At 43.2% G+C, this 18,815-nt stretch overlaps 1 protein-coding gene and 1 pseudogene across 1 annotated transcript in view; both read left to right on the top strand.

The window, feature by feature from the left end:
* Positions 1 to 9,016, top strand: part of LOC149081553 (beta-alanine transporter-like) — a 44,926-nt gene extending 35,910 nt beyond the window's left edge. Inside the window, exons 7-10 of the mRNA XM_089238491.1 lie at positions 373 to 587; positions 2,089 to 2,258; positions 7,623 to 7,786; positions 7,903 to 9,016. Of these exons, the coding sequence (XP_089094617.1) occupies positions 373 to 587; positions 2,089 to 2,258; positions 7,623 to 7,786; positions 7,903 to 7,981 (628 nt within the window). The 3' untranslated portion in view covers positions 7,982 to 9,016. The remainder of the gene's footprint in view (positions 1 to 372; positions 588 to 2,088; positions 2,259 to 7,622; positions 7,787 to 7,902) is intronic.
* A 5,657-nt stretch (positions 9,017 to 14,673) lies between these two features.
* LOC149081552 (eukaryotic translation initiation factor 4E pseudogene) lies at positions 14,674 to 15,288 on the top strand (annotated as a pseudogene).
* Positions 15,289 to 18,815: the final 3,527 nt, after the last annotated feature.

Here is an 18,815-nt window from a genome sequence, read left to right as displayed (position 1 = left end):
GGCTGTGCCCTTGTTTCCACGCGTTTGTTTCTCTGCGTCTAGAGCCGGCAGTTATTGTGCTACAGGTACCGTTCCAACGCCATTAATGTTTTTTACTGCTCCGATCACTTTGCAATGCATAAAAGTGAGTGTTGCCATTCGAATTTTTCAAAATTTTGTTGCTGTAACTGTAACCGCGGGAGCTAGATTTTTGTTTTCCTTTTCATTCCCGAGAGCATACTCTGAATCACCTATATCTCGAATTTCATTTGCATTCGTTATTTTTGCGGCCGCTAGGGGTCTCGTATATAGGTGAAGTTATTTTATGACCACCCTGTAAATACTGCATAAAATTAAAAAAAAAAAAATGCCCGCTGTACATTATTTTCACAGGAGCGCCAACATCATGGCTTACTACGGCCTCCAGTACAACGTGGTGCACCTCTACGGCAACGAGTTCTTCAACTTCTTCCTGCTGACGATCATCGAATTGCCGGGACTGCTTTGCGGATGGCTCTTCATGAACACCATCGGCAGACGTTGGTGCTCGGTGTCGTCGCTGACGCTGACCGCCATCTCCTGCATCGTCGCGGCCATATTCCCCGAAGGTAAACGAGGTCCAAAAAATTTGATTGGAATTATATTTTAGGCAATAAGTTCCAAGGTTGGTTATGGGCGAATTAGTGTCGCCACTCCATCATTGGTAATGATCGTGAAATGGTGCAGGTTGGAAAGTATTGGAAGGCTGGTCAAAGAGAACGACCAGGACTTTCCAGCTCCCAGCCAAAGTAAAAAAGAGAACTGCCTTCCTTTCCTTTCTTCCAATTCTTCAAGAAACACATTGATAGCAGAACGCCAACAGTCACAACACGGAGAGTGTTATGGAAGCAAGTATTCCCCAAGGTACATTAGGCCAGGCTGGGCCACTATGTAGCCAGCTCATGCCGCTGGTGCTTTCATTGCAGCAGGGGAAGGCAAACCTTGGAATTTTGGTCCAATGCCAAGACTATTGGACCAGGTTAGACACGAGTGTGGCCTTAGCTTTAGGGTGAGTTCCACCATGGTGGAAGGAAGACGTGGTTTTTGGCTGTTGCGGTTGCAGTAAATCTACCGCGAGAGTGGCGAGCACCTTCAAGAATCGGTGTTCAAGTAACTTCAGTCGCACTTGTAATCTTTCTAGGTCACTCTTTTGGTCACTCAAGCACTTGCACAAGCTCTAGGTCACTCTTTTGGTCACTCAAGCACTTGCACAAGCTCTAGGTCACTCTTTTGGTTACCCATCGACCTTGCTCTGTATGTCACTCTTTTGGTTACCCATCGACCTTGCTCTGTATGTCACTCTTTTGGTTACCCATCGACCTTGCCACTTACTGACGTTGTCCTTGCTGTCTAGGTCACTCTTATGGTCACTTACATGACTGAATACTCTTAGGTCACTTGGTAAATCACTGACCTGGTCCCATGCTTTTTGAGTCACTCTTTTAATTACTCACATACTTGCAAACTATATAGGTTTCTCGTCCGGTCAACCCAGTCCCTCGCTCTCTACTACTAACCCACACATGCACCTCGTTTGGCAACTCGAACTTGGTACATGTTGGAATGTGCATGAATGTATGTATGTGTTGTGAACCTAACATGAAGTTTGTTTCATGTATAATATGTGGTGCTGCCATCTATCATTAAGTTTTATAAGCATGAACGAAGTGTAATGATTGAATAATTGTACCGTTCTAGGCATGTTGCTCTCTGTGGCGAGACTTAACAGGGAAATCGACTCGTATTTGCGTCTTGAAGTTGGGAACCATAGAGAACCAACTTCGCTAGTCCGTCACTATGACCTCTCGTCCACCATAGCGACGATCCCTCGAGCTCTAGGAAGAGGCGAATTTATGGCGCCTGTGGGCTACAAATTTTGCCCGCTTCCCCCATTTTTTTTTTATTTTCTTGACCCACTCATTCCTCAAATTCACCCGCCTTCCCAATTTGCTGCACTGCGCTGTGCCCACTAAGCCTCTCCTCCCCCCATCCCCTCCCCTGTGAATATACTTATGCATGTATACGCTGGTTGTCATCAGTATAATCAACAACATGCTCTGTTTCTTTCAGTGAGCGTCGCCGCTTCACTGGTCGGAAAGTTCGGTGCGTCAGCGGCTTTCATGACGGTCTACCAACAAAGCTCCGAGCTCTACCCGACCACCGTCAGGGCCTTGGGTATGGGACTGAGCGGCACAATGGCCGGTGCTACGGCGATAGCGGTCCCATACATCGTGTTTCTGGTAAGTGTTGCAGATTCAACGCATCCAATTTGATGTTATAGGGTAAAGTTTCACAACACACGCAATTACTGTTCAGCTCATAATTTCTGCATAGAAAAGAGACAACCGTCATTAGTAAGACAACCATAATATTCTTTATGGGCATTGTATCATGTGTACATATTGTTTATATTTTTTGAGATTGCGTTTTTAATTGGGTTGCTGTATTTTTGAAATATATGGCATCCATATTTGTTATGGGCATCTTCTTCTCAGCCACCTCGTTGGGCATTTTGCCTGTTATGGCATTGTATTTGTATTTGTATTATAGACACGGTCTTTTCTCGTTCGGACATTCGTGAGAGAAATCTTATAGCAAGATGTCAACGAGGTAGCATTCTGATCCCTCCTATCACGTGATTATTACGCGACCCGGTAACTCCATCATAGGTGAGAAGCGCACTTACTGTATAAAAAGGTCAGTTTGTCTGTCTGTTCCTGCATATTTTAATATACCCTTTTGAGAGATCCTTTTAGCTATTGTATCAGTGGTTGTCTTTGACCTTTCACCGCTAAACTTTGGCAAAGACGTCGCTCAGAACCTGGACGAAGATTCTGATGTACAGTGGCGTAGGTGTCGGCAGTGCTGTGGGCATAACCACAGTTTCTTGTAGCGCTAGCATGTATAGCTACTCCAAATTTAATTCCGACACCAAAGCAAAAAGTTGAGTATGGACAGGTTTGAAACTTTCGATCCCCCGATGATGTGCACTTACACAGTGATAATTATTAGTTTTGGGTTCTATTAGACCAGTTGTTCTCGAATATTTGTCACCCGCGGCTCCCTTGCCCAATTCATGGCTCTGTAGCGGCTCCCCAGCATACATAGATAGATAGGACAGCTCACAACCCCGGACTGATGCAAAGCAACTTACTTTCGTTACCTCAAAAAGAGGCAGAGTTGTGTCGGAAAAGTTAGCAAAGATTTAGAAAGTGGTAACTCCCCTTGCCCCGTGCTCGCAAGTATCGAATCACTCGCGTCGTTCTCCCCATGAAGACAGCCATCAACTCGATACAACGCACAAGCCATTTGACTAAAATAGATAGCTGAACCCAATGACTACATGAGAAAACTGACTACCCAATGAGAAAAATTGCGCGTGCGCCCAGTGGCACTTAAGGGTCGGAGGAGACCGCAGCCTAGGATTTCAAAAGAAGTGCGGAGAAGACTTGTGGGGCAAGTAAGAAGAAGAAGAAGGTGGCATGTTGAAGTGGGAGAGGTTTGAGAATTTTCAATCACAATGTATACAAAATATATATATATATACAGTGCCTCCACTGTGACGGAAATAACCAAACGGAGCCTCCATTGACAGTGCCGGGCATTCACGTTTGAAAATTACTCACATATATCTACATAATATATTTATATAATATACACTATTTACATAATATAAATTTCCCTTTTTATATAATTGGTGATGCACATAAACATTACTATGTACAATACATATAGGGAACAAATGTCATTATGAGCTCATGCAAATATTCAAGTTACAAAATTATTATCATACTATGAAAGAGTATACATACATACAAAGACATTTGTGTATTCTTTCGATTGTTTATTTCCGGATCGCGGAGTGTTTCGCAGTTATGATAGGGTTTGTGAGGGATACTAATTCTTTACTTTCAAAAACAGCTCACAAATACACAACATGTCCTTGTTCCGATATTTAAGAAGGGTAGTAGAGAAGCTGTGTCAAATTATCGTCCAGTGAGTTTGACGAGCTCCCTCTCGAAAATTTTGGAAATTATCATCAAAAGGCAGTTTGTGAAGTGGATAGACGAGAATAATGTATTGTCGGATAATCAGCATGGGTTCAGGAAGGGGAAGTCATGTGTAACTAACCTCCTTTGCTTCTATGATTACGTGACTAAGGCTTTGGGTAAGAGCAAAAATGTAGATGTTGTTTGCCTTGATTTCCAGAAGGCATTCGATCGGGTCCAACATGGCAAACTCTTGAAGCGTTTACACGAGATTGGAATAGGGGGCAACTTGCTGAATTGGATAGAATCGTGGTTAAGAGATAGGTCGCAACGAGTTATGGTGAACGGGGAATTCTCTGGTTGGACAGACGTCACAAGTGGAGTTCCTCAGGGAAGTGTCCTTGGCCCCATACTTTTTTCACTTTTTATCGACAAACTCGATCAGGGTATCGATGGAATTACTAGCAAATTCGCAGATGATGTGAAGCTAATGGGGGTAATCGGAAATGAAAGCGATAGGGAGTTGCTCCAGACCAACTTAAACAGGATTGTGGCATGGGCAAATGAATGGAGCATGACGTTTAGCGTTGATAAGTGCATTATCGCTCATTTTGGTTCGAGCAACCCACGGTTCTCTTACGAGTTGAATTGTGTCACTATCCCGGATGCAGCTAGGGTCACCGATTTGGGAATTCTCATTGACGAGCGGCTTAGGTTTTCTGAACATTGTTCAGCGGTGGTCAAAAAATCGAATAGAATGCTTGGTCTCATTTTCAAAAAGGTCTCTTCACGTTCTCCTAAAGTCATTCTTCCGCTTTTTCGAGGCTTAGTTCGTCCTGGACTGGAATATGCTGTAAGGTTTTGAAGACCATACCTACAGAGGGACATAGACTTGGTTGAAGGGGTGCAGAGAAGAGCTACGTGTGTCCGTATTGGCACACGGGGCTTGAGTTATGAAGAGAGACTTAATTATTTGAATATGTTTACATTGGATGAACGCAGGTGTCGAGGAGGAATGATCGAAGTGTTCAAAATTTTCAATGGGATGGATAGAATGGACCATGAACTTTTAGTACACCGCCAATCGACTGCTTTTACAAGGGGACACCAGTATCGATTGGTGAGGGGCAATGCAAGGTTATGGAGTCGCAGGGAATTTTTCTCTAATAGGGTTGTTAATAAATGGAATAGCTTACCCCCGGAGGTAGTAAATTGTAACACAATTGACACGTTTAAAAAGAAATACGATAAACATGTTGGGGTAAATCGAGAAACTCTATCCATACTTAGAATAAGACAACCATAATATTCTTTATGGGCGTTGTATAATATTTTGTCATGTGTATATTTTTTGTTTATAATTTTTGTTAATTACATTTTTAATAGGGTTGCTGTATTTTTGAAATATATGACATCCATATTTTTATGGGCATCTTTTTCTCAGCCACCTCGTTGGGCATTTTACCTGTTGTGGCGTTGTATTTGTATTCGATTCCACAATCATAAATTATACAGTGTGTATCACTTAAATATTATGATATAGGAGCCTAATGCGCCCCTTTATATTGAATCGGCATCTATTTCAGATTCTACCTCCGAATCACTAGTGGATTGTTCACTGCTTCTAGTTATTATCAAGATAGTTTCTTTATTATTCATCAGATAGCTCAAGACATGTTGTAGTTTTCTGGTTGCAGATCTCTTTGTAAAATAATTTCCCGTTTCCACAAGATCTCTTGTCCGTTCGGTGGCGCCTCTAAATGGTATCCCTTTGTGTACTCACACTGTGTCACATAATGTATCAGGCTTCCCGAATGGCCGCATCTACACGTGCTGGTCTGGCTGATTTTTAACCTTTGCATGTATTCACTGAATGGACCGTGTTCTGTGAGGAACATTACTATTTCTCTCGGCATGACTTCCCGCTTTTGGTATTACGTCGAAGACCTTTCTTCCAGTTGTGCATATTTGCCACTGGTGTTGCCATTTCTCTGACATTTCTTGTGAAAACAGATTTTGAATGTAAGATGCTGGTAATTTCATTAGGTGGTTTTCATGTTGATGTTTTGTGGCCTCTTTTTCGAATTTATCCACCATTTCATTCCCCTCAATGCCAACATAAGTTTTCACCAAACGTATTGTAATCTTCCTGTTGTTTATTAGTATTTTTCTAATGTCATGCACTTGGCTATGATGGGAATCCACGTCCCGTATTACCTGTATACAGGACATGCTGTCGGTCTTTATGATTGATTTTTCTGCAAAATATTTTGCGTAAGTGACCGCCATTCAGACTGCGTATAACTATGCTTGGAATACAGTGTTGTTATTCACAAGAGTAATTGGCAGTTCCATTTGTCCGTTACTTTACTCAAGTAGACACTGTTGCAGGCTGCACCCACGCTATCCACGTTCTCGGAGCCATCAGTGAAAACAATTAGATGGGTTGATTCTTCTGGATACAGGTCATTCTACAGGCTGTGTTGGCAGAATATCTTTAACCGGGTGATACGTCTGTGGCGGATGTTTATGCTCTACATCTGTAAGACGATATGTTACATTGTTTATTTTAATCTCGCGCTTTAACCTTAAATTTACTATTTGTACTTCGTTGTCCAAAAGTATATGCAATGCTGATTGTTAGTTAATACTGTTTGGTGTTCTGGAAAAGGTCACAGCGTTGAATAACAGGAATTTGTTTTGAAGAGTCTACTTTTGTTCTTAGTTGTTGTTTGGGATCATTGAACCATGTGATAGCACCATATGCTACAATGCGGATGGCGACAACTTTATAAAGCCTATTTCTAATACTTGTATTAATGCCTCATGCGGGGCCAGCCATTCTTTTAAAATTTTGACCTTCTGGCCCCACATGGGACATTAATAGAAGTTTATGTTCCCCAGAATAGTTTAGTAGATATTTTCCCCTGTAGAACAACCACTTCGAAGCGTAAATAGGTACACATATGAATATCTCCAGCTCATCTCGACTCCCCTGACAAAGGAAGGTTGGCGCCGACGCCCCTAGTACCCGCGACGCACACTTTGAGATACACTGTATTAGACTATTTCCCACAATTATCACTGCCGCTTACGTAAGTTATGAATTTTATATATTCTGACATTAAATTGGATTTTCAAACTTTTTTGAAATTATTTTCTCATTAAATATAAATTTTCATCAATTCTGAGAAATTATTTATGACTAACGATGAATTTTCATGAGCTTTGAAACATTTACGACCAATTGCGAAATTATTTCTTCCAATAATCATGAAATTATTCCTCATTAAATCTGAAAGCCTTTTCAAAAGTAATTTTGAATCAATTCAGGAATAAATTTTTTCATATATTTGGCATTTCTATAAATTCTGCAACTATGTAAGCATTTTCGTAGGCCAAAAAAAGCTTCGAGGGCCACATGTGCTCAGTGGGACAGGCATTGAAGACCCCTGATCCAAGGACATTCAGCCTTCCCCTTGCAAATGTCGGCTCATAGATTCGAGACTCTTTCTGGAGCCCATTACATGACCATACAAAAATTTCACAAACTGTTACATGCACACACCAACATTATATATGTATACATAATGATTAACTCTGTCATCTTTTCAGGGTGAATTCGGCAAGTACATACCGTTCGTGATAATGGCCACGACATGCCTTTGTGCCGGGTTCGCGGTCAGTTTCCTGCCGGAGACCTTGAACGAAAACCTCCCCCAGACCATCAACGATTCGGAGACTTTTGGAATCAACCAGAAGTACTTTTCATGCTACCGGTGAGTTTTTTTTTGCCATGAAAAGCATTGACACCATGTTAATCGATTCGATAAGACGACATGCAATCATTATTTTTTAAAAATGTTTTTAAACATGGACCTTTTCACTGTTTCAGGAGGAGGCACCCACCATGTTACGGAGACCACACGATGTCGGAAGTGACCGAAAAGCTGACCGATGGGGAATACAAGTAACGACAAACATCACGCAGCAACATGGTGGCCTGGACTGTTTCAGCACTAATGACCTGTCCCGGTTTTCCACATGATTTACAGAAAAGAACTCATAATTTTGTACAGTTTTGCGAATTGGTGCTATTCAAATGTTTGTAATTTACGTCAAATAGCACCGATAAGTACCGATTACACCAATAAGCACAGATTATCTATCTATTATGATCTCCAAATGTCTGTAATTTACATCAGAGATAATCGGTGCTTATTTGGGAGAAATTACCGATATTTGGTGCTATATTTGGCGGAAACTATGCAAGTACAAATTTGGTGCTATTCGGGATGAACTACAGATTTTTTGAAGATAATTTATGCTTTTTGGCATGAACTACCAATGTTTGGGCGATTTTGCGTGAATTACGGATATTTCGCGATAATTGGTGCCATATGTGACACCAATTACCGATATTTAACACTGTTTGGCGTGAACTAATGATATCCGCCGACAATTGGTGCTATTTGGCGTGAATTACCGATATTTGGGGACATTTGCCGTGAAATACCAATACTTGGTGACATTCGACAAGATTTACTCAAATTTGGTGTTGTTTGGCGTGAACTATAGATATTTCAAGGCATTTGGTGTCATTTGGCATGAATTACTGATACGCATTTGGCGAAACTTGATGCTATTTGGCGTGAATTACCGATACTTGGTGGAAGTCGAAGCTTTTCGGCACTAATTAGTTCTAGAATTCGTTCACCCTTCTGAACAAGAACTTTATCTGGCACATTGAAGATTAAAAAAAAAAAGTTTTGGTGTATACGTCGATATGTTGGGCATTTTCTGACATGGCATCAACATTGTTTTCTTCATCGAAGTTTCACATCGAATGCTCACAAACGATTATGCATCTGCAATGGTAGGAGTACCGTTTCATCCTGAAGAGGAATCAAATCAAAGTCACGCACATTATATACATGGTAATTGAATTATGAGCTTGAAATTTTGTATTTTACACGTGTTTATATTAAAGATGAAAATCGTTCATATTCAAAGACATGTGTGCAAAGTATCTTATCATTCAACATTTTTCAACATTTCGCCTTTCCCCACCCCCTCGCTATGGCCCCAGGCCATTTTATATGATATGTAAACACTGGACGGGCCAGTCTGAAGAGGGGGAGGGAGGAATTCGACAGTATGGCGGGAGTCATACTCGTTGACAGAAAAACAATAGGTCATAGCTAACGAGTGAACAGTTTTTTTTACTGGTGGCTCAAATAGAAAGACTGGTGGGAAAAGGAACCCCCCCTCCCCCGCCCCACCACCAGTTAACCTGCTAGAAAAGGCTTGCTATGGTTTTGCAATCCTGGTCCCGCCTTCCGTAAATGTTTTTCGTGTCAGGATCAGTGACTCCAAACGGGTACTGTACTAATAACGGAAGCCTTGTACTTACACCCAAGCTACCTAGCTATGGGCGAACAAGAGCAGCGGGTAAATGAGAGCCAAGGAAAGTGAGTTCGAACCCCACCGTGGTGGTTGCTGAAGTTGGTTTTCTGTGGGCCCCAACGTCGAGGCACAAATGTGAGCCGATCTCCCAGTTAAAAAGTCTCGCCGCAGAGAGCAACAGGCCTATACTACAACGGCGTACTATATATTTAATCATTACGCCTCATACACAGTTAGAAAAATTGATGGCAGATGGCAGCACTATACACAACAAATATTATACAGAAAAAAACTTCACGATAGATTCACTATACGCACACATTCCAACCATAACAGAACTACTTCACTAAACCGGGCCATATCTCTGTATTGAAATTTACTGCCCTTAATGAGATGAGTTGGAAATGAAGGCGCTGTTTATCGGCGGTCGCCTCAAGCTCGTTAGAGAAAATATCTTACCTGTATCCTTCCTCGGGTTTGAACCTGTGACCGTAACAACAACTATCACGGTGGTAGACGAGCATCTCCCCACCTCGCCACTTGGACGCTGAAGACGAAGCTAGAGTAAAGTGTTTGGCAATGAGGACTAGATCGAACGACTACAGTAAATTAAGAATAGATTAAGGAATTCTATAGGGTAAATGAGGACTAAATTCAGAGACTCGATACAGCAAATGAGGGTTAAGGTAACTGAACCCAGGGTGAACGGTGGCAATATTAAGGCCTATGTTTAGCCTGTAAGTGAAGACAATTAACTCGAGGGTAAATGATGAGTAGACTAAGGAGTTCGAAGATAAATAAGAGCCAAGGAGAGTGATCCCACACACACACACAGGGTAAACGAAGGGCCAGAAGGGCCGCGAGTAAAGGAGATTTTTAGCCATATATCCAGATTAAGGAACTCGAGGCAGTGCCGGCTTAAGGCATGGATCTTAAAAAATGGGATCTGGTTGAAATTTTTGAAAATTTGCCTGGTAGGGCCTCAGAAAAATCATTTGGCCCGGAGGCCCATGATGATCTTAAGACGGCCCTGAATCAAGGGGTAAATAAAGGCTACGGTAAGTGATCGTAGGGTAAACGAGGACCAGAGTAAGGTTTTTTTATCCTATAATTGGTCTGTCAACGAAGATAAGGGACTTCAGAGTAAATGAGGACTAGATTAAGGGACTCGAGGGTGAATAACGGCCGGGGTAAGGTATCTCAAAATAAACGAAGGCAAAAATATGGATTTTAGCTGGTAGGTGAGAACTAGATTAAGGGATTTGAGGGGAAAATGAAGGCCAGGAGTGTAAGTGATTTCGGGCTAAACGATGGCAAGATTTTTAATGCCTATTTTTAGTCTGTAAATGAAGACAAGGGACTCGAGGGTAAATAAGAACTAGATTAAGGAACTCAAGATGAGAACTAGATTAAGGAACTCAAGATGAGAACTAGATTAAGGAACTCAAGATGAGAACTAGATTAAGGAACTCAAGATGAGAACTAGATTAAGGAACTCAAGATGAGAACTAGATTAAGGAACTCAAGATGAGAACTAGATTAAGGAACTCAAGATGAGAACTAGATTAAGGAACTCAAGATGAGAACTAGATTAAGGAACTCAAGATGAGAACTAGATTAAGGAACTCAAGATGAGAACTAGATTAAGGAACTCAAGATGAGAACTAGATTAAGGAACTCAAGATGAGAACTAGATTAAGGAACTCAAGATGAGAACTAGATTAAGGAACTCGTGGGTAAATGAGAACTAGATTAAGGAACTCGTGGGTAAATGAGAACTAGATTAAGGAACTCGTGGGTAAATGAGAACTAGATTAAGGAACTCAAGATGAGAACTAGATTAAGGAACTCAAGATGAGAACTAGATTAAGGAACTCAAGATGAGAACTAGATTAAGGAACTCAAGATGAGAACTAGATTAAGGAACTCAAGATGAGAACTAGATTAAGGAACTCAAGATGAGAACTAGATTAAGGAACTCAAGATGAGAACTAGATTAAGGAACTCGTGGGGAAATGAGAACTAGATTAAGGAACTCAAAATGAGAACTAGATTAAGGAACTCAAGATGAGAACTAGATTAAGGAACTCAAGATGAGAACTAGATTAAGGAACTCAAATACAAATACAACGCCACAACAGGCAAAATGCCCAACGAGGTGGCTGATAAAAAGATGCCCATAAAAATATGGATGTCATATGTTTCAAAAATACAGCAACCCAATTAAAAATGCAATTAACACAAATTACAAACAATATATACACATGATAAAATATTATACAATGCCCATAAAGAATACTTATGGTTGTCTTATTCTAAGAATGGATAGCTTCTCGATTTACCCCAACATGTTTATCGTATTTCTTTTTAAACGTGTCAATTGTGTTACAATTTACTACCTCCGGGGGTAAGCTATTCCATTTATTAACAACCCTATTGGAGAAAAATTCCCTGCGACACCATAACCTTGCATTGTCCCTCACCAATCGATACTGGTGTCCCCTTGTAAAAGCAGTCGATTGGCGGTGTACTAAAAGTTCATGGTCCATCCTATCCATCCCATTGAAAATTTTGAACACTTCGATCATATCTCCTCGACACCTGCGTTCATCCAATGTAAACATATTCAAAAAATGAAGTCTTTCTTCATAACTCAAGCCCTGTGTGCCAATAAGGACACGCGTAGCTCTTCTCTGCACCCCTTCAACCAAGTCTATGTCCCTCTGTAGGTATGGTCTCCAAAACCTTACAGCATACTCCATTCCAGGACGAACTAAGCCTCGAAAAAGCGGAAGAATGACTCTAGGAGAACGCGAAGAGACCTTTTTGAAAATGAGACCAAGCATTCTATTCGCTTTTTTGACAACCGCTGAACAATGTTCAGAAAACTTAAGTCGCTCGTCAATGAGAATTCCCAAATCGGTGACTCTAGTTGCATCCGGGATAGTGACACCATTCAACTCGTAAGAGAACCGTGGGTTGTTCGAACCAAAATGAGCGACCATGCACTTATCTACGCTAAACGTCATGCTCCATTCATTTGCCCATGCTGCAATCTTGTTTAAGTTGGTCTGGAGCAACTCCCTATCGCTTTCATTTCCGATTACCCCCATTAGCTTCACATCATCTGCGAATTTGCTAGTAATTCCATCGATACCCTGATCGAGTTTGTCGATAAAAAGTGAAAAAAGTATGGGGCCAAGGACACTTCCCTGAGGAACTCCACTTGTGACGTCTGTCCAACCAGAGAATTCCCCGTTCACCATAACTCGTTGCGACCTATCTCTTAACCACGATTCTATCCAATTCAGCAAGTTGCCCCCTATTCCAATCTCGTGTAAACGCTTCAAGAGTTTGCCATGTTGGACCCGATCGAATGCCTTCTGGAAATCAAGGCAAACAACATCTACATTTTTGCTCTTACCCAAAGCCTTAGTCACGTAATCATAGAAGCAAAGGAGGTTAGTTACACATGACTTCCCCTTCCTGAACCCATGCTGATTATCCGACAATACATTATTCTCGTCTATCCACTTCACAAACTGCCTTTTGATGATAATTTCCAAAATTTTCGAGAGGGAGCTCGTCAAACTCACTGGACGATAATTAGACACCACTTCTCTACTACCCTTCTTAAATATCGGAACAACGTTAGCCAGTTTCCAATCTCTCGGGACGATACCCTCAGCAACACAAGATGAGAACTAGATTAAGGAACTCGTGGGTAAATGAGAACTAGATTAAGGAACTCGTGGGTAAATGAGAACTAGATTAAGGAACTCAAGATGAGAACTAGATTAAGGAACTCAAGATGAGAACTAGATTAAGGAACTCAAGATGAGAACTAGATTAAGGAACTCAAGATGAGAACTAGATTAAGGAACTCAAGATGAGAACTAGATTAAGGAACTCAAGATGAGAACTAGATTAAGGAACTCAAGATGAGAACTAGATTAAGGAACTCAAGATGAGAACTAGATTAAGGAACTCGTGGGTAAATGAGAACTAAATTAAGGAGCTCGTGGGTAAATGAGAACTAGATTAAGGAACTCATGGGTAAATGAGAACTAGATTAAGGAACTCATGGGTAAATGAGAACTAGATTAAGGAACTCGTGGGTAAATGAGAACTAGATTAAGGTAGTCGAAAGTAAATAGAGGCCTTCTCTCTAGGTCTCGCAAACTCTGGTCCTCGTTTACCCTTCCCCCCAGGGTAAACGAGGACCAGAGTAATGTTCTTAGCAGCTAAATGAAGACGAAAGCTAGAGTAAGGTATTTGGCGGCTTTTAGAGGACTAGATTTAAGCAACTCGAGGGAGAGCAAATGGTAAATGAACCCAGGGTGAACGATGGCAAGAGTAAAGCCTATTTGTAGCCTCTTTATGGCCCTTATTCACTCTCGAGATCCTTAAGCTAGGGTTTCATTTACAGTGAAACCAGGTTAAACGAAGGGGTCAGAGAGTAAAGTTTTTAGCTGGTAAGCAAGGACTACGTCAAGAAACTCGAGAGTAAATGAGGACTAGATTAAAGGACTCGAGAGTAAATAAGGGCCAAAGCGATTGATCCCAGCGTTAACGAAGGGCCGTGGGTAAAGAAGGACTAGATTAAGGACCTCTTAGGCAAGAGTAAGGTTCTTAGCCCAATATAAAGTCTAGATTACACTCGAGGGGTAAATAGGAGCTAGGGCAAATGATTTCAGGGTAAACGAGAGCAAGAGTAAGGTTTTACCCTATATCACGTATAAATGAGTTATATAAATGAGGACAAGGGACTCGAGGGTAAACAAGGGCTAGATTAAGGGACTCGAGTGTGAACGAGGGCCAGAGAGTAAGGATTTTAGCGGGTAAAGGAGGATTAGATTAAGGAACTTGAGAGTGAGAGAGCTACAGAGCCAAAAATTTAGAGAACCACAAGCATTCGCACATCCAGGGCGATGTGTTGGGGAAAGTTGACTGAAGGTGCATGTTGATTGGAGCGTCCCGTATTTTACGGGACAGACAGATTGACCTGTCCAATAGAAGAAGCAATGGCTCTTTTGTGTTGTGGTCTGCGATGGGGAAAAAAAGTGTGCAACTAGCCATTACAAATTCAAGATCCCATTCTTGAAGGGGCACGAGCCGCGAGGATAATGAGAATTTGGTGATATTTGTTTCGACTTCCTTTCGGCTCTTGGCATTCGTTTGATTGGATCGATAGCGTTTACTGGACGCCATTCGAGCTCAAAGTTGAATATCAATTTTTTTTCCTCCGAACGACAAGACGATGAAGTCCACAAAAACACTGGGACCAGCGAGAGAGGACGCCTCGACCGCCGACAGCGAATTGCCGAAGGAGCTGTACGTCAAGCACCCGCTCCAGAACACCTGGTGCCTGTGGTTCTTCAGGAACGACAGGAGCCGCACCTGGGAGGACAATCTAATGAAGATATCGTCCTTCGACACCGTCGAGGACTTCTGGGCGCTGTTCAACCACCTCGAGAACCCCAGCAAGTTGCCCGTGGGCTGCGACTACTCCCTCTTCAAGGACGGCATCAAGCCCATGTGGGAGGACTCCCGCAACGTCAACGGGGGACGCTGGCTGGTCACCTTCAGCAGGCAGGAGCGCTGCAGCGAGCTCGACAACTGCTGGTACGAGCTGCTGATGTGCATGATCGGCGGCAACTTCGACCCGTTCAACGACGACATCTGCGGGGCCGTCGTCCAGATACGCAACAGGGGGGACAAGCTGGCGCTGTGGACGCCCGACGTGAAACGCGGCGACGCCATCCTGAGGATCGGCAGGACCATGAGAGACAGGTTGGGTCTGGCGCAGGGCACGCTCAGCTACGAGATGCACGAGATGATCAAGTCCAAGACCGGCGCCATACACAAGGTCTGAACTGGGGCGGGGGCGGTCATGAACATTTTAATGTTATACGAGTGTCATGCGGATATTATTATTTTTCGCACCATTATAACCATGTCGTTTCTTGGACATTATCACGGTGGAAGGAGGGCCACCGCCAAGGGTCCGCATTCCGAATATTTCTCGATATGTACGTCGTCTCTTAAATCAGTAGCAATGATTCAATTTAGCGTTGAATTGCATTTGGACCACCTTTTGTGGTCATTAAAATGACCATTTTTCGTTCTTAGTGTATTTCCATGAAATGTCTCTAGTAATAGATGTCTTTTTTTTTTTGTCAAAACATAGCTCTTGTCATTACTGAGTGTCTTTATTTTGAGTATGTTCCGATAGAAACTCATTACGACCATTGGATATATTGTATGACCATTTCCATGACCATGGCTATTACATTAGCTGGCTTTATGAAAATGACCGCGTGTCTTCGGCGCGGTTCATGGTACCGTATACATGACATAATCTTCTTCACATCCTGTAGAGACAAGGCTGGAATCTTTGGAGGGGGCGCCCCCCGAGCCCAGAATTTTCACAGGCTCTTGTATAGTAAATTTGTAGCATGAAAAAAAAAAATTATACGAATAGTTCAGGGCCCTATAGGCTGGAGCTCTGTCAACCCCACCCCTGTGAGGGCCCATGACCGTATACGTCGGAGGTCTTCAATCTTATTCTAGTCGCGAGCACTGCGAGTATCCATCATCAAAAGCAAGTTAGAAATACGTATGTTTGAAATCAATATGATTTTAAACTTTTATAATGCAATTTGTACAGGGTATTTGATTGAGACGTTCACCAAGTGCTCGGGAGCACGAAATAGGGCACGAGCACTCTCGGAGCACCACGGTGCTCGCTAGCAACGGACTAAAGATGCCTGGTGTATGTCATCAGAGGTGCTTGCTGCCCGTATAATTAGTATTTGGCGCTGCACCCAGGGAACGCTCCATCCAATCATTCTGCTCCCTGGACCGTAGCTGGTTGTACGATGGTTTAAACAACTGATTCGCCGGGTTTTTTTTGGGGGGGGAGGGGGGGGCAAATTTCGAGAACACCCTCTCCTAAGCTGGGGGGATCGTCCATACAGTATAGGGTGGACTGTTCACTCACCGTAGTTGAGATAAATATTATATCAACGGTATTGATGACATCGAAGATACCAGATGGGAGTGGTGACAATATTCGGACAATTTCACTAATTGTCCGAAACTACCCCGTATTGGCCCCCCCCCCACCCCCACGCACACATACACACACACTGAATCACCAGCACTGATGGCCAGAACAATGTATCGTCGTGGACGCTTTTCCAGTATGGGTCGTCGCGTCCTAGTGAACCCCCATGCATTGAGGCGACCCTGCTTTAATATTTTAGGCAATGCCGTCCCAACAACATCGGGAGCCTCGGGTAAAGTGGGGTCTCGAAGCCCCCCCCCCCCACTAGAAATACCAGCCTACTAATTCATCCAAAGAAACGTCCTGAGGGATGGAGGGACATTTCGAATGGAAATAGCAGCCAATGCCCCCCATGCATTGAGGCGACCCTGCTTAAGATGTAGCCTATATTGTGGAAATAAATCCTCATTGTGACCCCCTCGAAACCATGGGGAAAACCCCGATGATTGAGTCGACAAAATTGATTGGACTGTTACATGATGTGATTTAGTGGCTCTCAAATTTTTGACATCCGCAGCCCCTTTTACCCAGGGACTTTTAGAGTACCTGCTGTGCCCCTTGCAACAAATAATTATATGAATCGGGAAACTGCGGTTTATTCTATCGACTGCTTTATATCCACGGACCACAAGGCCGCCGTTAGAGAATCATGGGGAGCCCCTGGGCAAAGTGATTTTCTGGGAACTTGCTACCGTCTTACCAATTTACATATTTACTCTAGAAAATAATTGTTCGAAATCTCATTATGATGACGCCCGGGATCATGCCCGGGCTGGCCCCGTGCGTTAGTAAACCCAACTATTTATCCTAGAAAATAATGGTACCAGATCTCTTTATCATGAGACCAGTGACCGTACCCGGATGAGTCGTTAAGAACATCCTTTATTCTAGAAGTAAATACATCCGACGCCCATTATAACGACCCTACGTTATAGCGACTATTCCATTACGAAGACCGGTGGGATAAGTCCTAAATGCTTTCACTATACTATCATATACTGTATGTTTTACTTTCGATATAACAACCCTCCCAATATAACGTCCGTTTTCGAAGGGACGAAGGCGGTTGTTATATCTAGCGTCGACTGCAATAGTCTCAGATCTTATTATTATTAGGCCACGATCCGTGCCCGGGTGAGCCCATGTGTTGACATATCCCTGATTATTTACCGTAAAAAATAATAGTACCAGATCTCATTATCATGAGGCCCGGGAGCGTGACCGAGTGGGTTCCAGTGAATTTTGAAAACTGCTGCCCCCATAGCTTTCCGGGGTCGCTACGTCCATCCAGCTGGGGTTTTCCCTCGAATTAGGGTGCACACCTGACCACTGTAGCTTAGGGTCATTCTAATTCGCCCTACCCGACATGGAATACCTCTAGATCCACGAACGATTGAGATGTACACACACAACATAGGGTTGCCATTCCTCTTGTCTGGCCCTTCCTCTCAATCAGTATGAGAAGAAAAAAAAATTGCCGCTCCGGGAAGGTTCTGGAAAAAATCTGCGAAATTTCCAGGGTGGGTCTGATTGACCCCCTCCCCCACCCTGATCATTGTACCTGCTAATGCAAGTGTTGGGTTTTTGGCGTTGAGGCTTCGTTTCGTCCGAGCAACTTTCCTCTTTGACTTGGATATCCTTGGCTTCGGAGAAGCCTCCCGGGCACTCGGAACCTGTCGCGAGGCAGCGGTCTTCGGAAGGGCTGCAACTAGATTCCTGGTCTGCAGGGGCAAGCAAGCATTTTAGCATCCCCTTGTAATATTGAAGGAGGTGATGAAGGGAGAAATTGGCGTCCCCTCTGGTGCACCAGACCCGCCTGCCCCCCCCCTTTGGCCCCCCAGGGACGCCCTTTGCCGAAAAGACTAAAGCCACGGACCCTTTCATAGAACAATATATTACAGCACATAGTAATGTAAAACAATAACAGAATTGAGAGAACTAGCCTGTGTTTTTACGGATGGCTGTTTGCGTGAATTAGACGCAGCCGCCCCGGGCGTCCTGTTGGACTTGTTCAATAGGTGCCTGGCGACTGGGACCTTCCCGTCAGCTGGAAGGAATCAATCATATATATTGCTGTCCCGCCCCTAGAGGCATACAGCGGCAGCTGGAAGGAAGGTAGAGTCGTTCTGATTCCTAAGGATGGCAGACCGGTAGATGACCCGCGGGCCATGAGACCGATCTGCGTGACCGCTCCATCCTTGGGAAGGTATTCGAGAAGTTGGTGTTGGAGCGCCTAAAGTATCACTTTAAACTGCGCAACCTGACCCACCCGAACCAACATGGGTTCACGGACCAGCGTAGCACTGCGTCTGCGATCCAAAACCTTGTGGACC

The sequence above is a fragment of the Pholcus phalangioides genome, unplaced genomic scaffold (genome assembly GCF_987345545.1).
Source record: "Pholcus phalangioides strain wild (caught in Gottingen) unplaced genomic scaffold, Ppha-v1.0 ptg000010l_1, whole genome shotgun sequence".
NCBI classification, from domain to species: domain Eukaryota; kingdom Metazoa; phylum Arthropoda; class Arachnida; order Araneae; family Pholcidae; genus Pholcus; species Pholcus phalangioides.
Note: the sequence above shows the minus strand (reverse complement) of the source record. Positions and strands in the feature narration are given on the sequence as shown.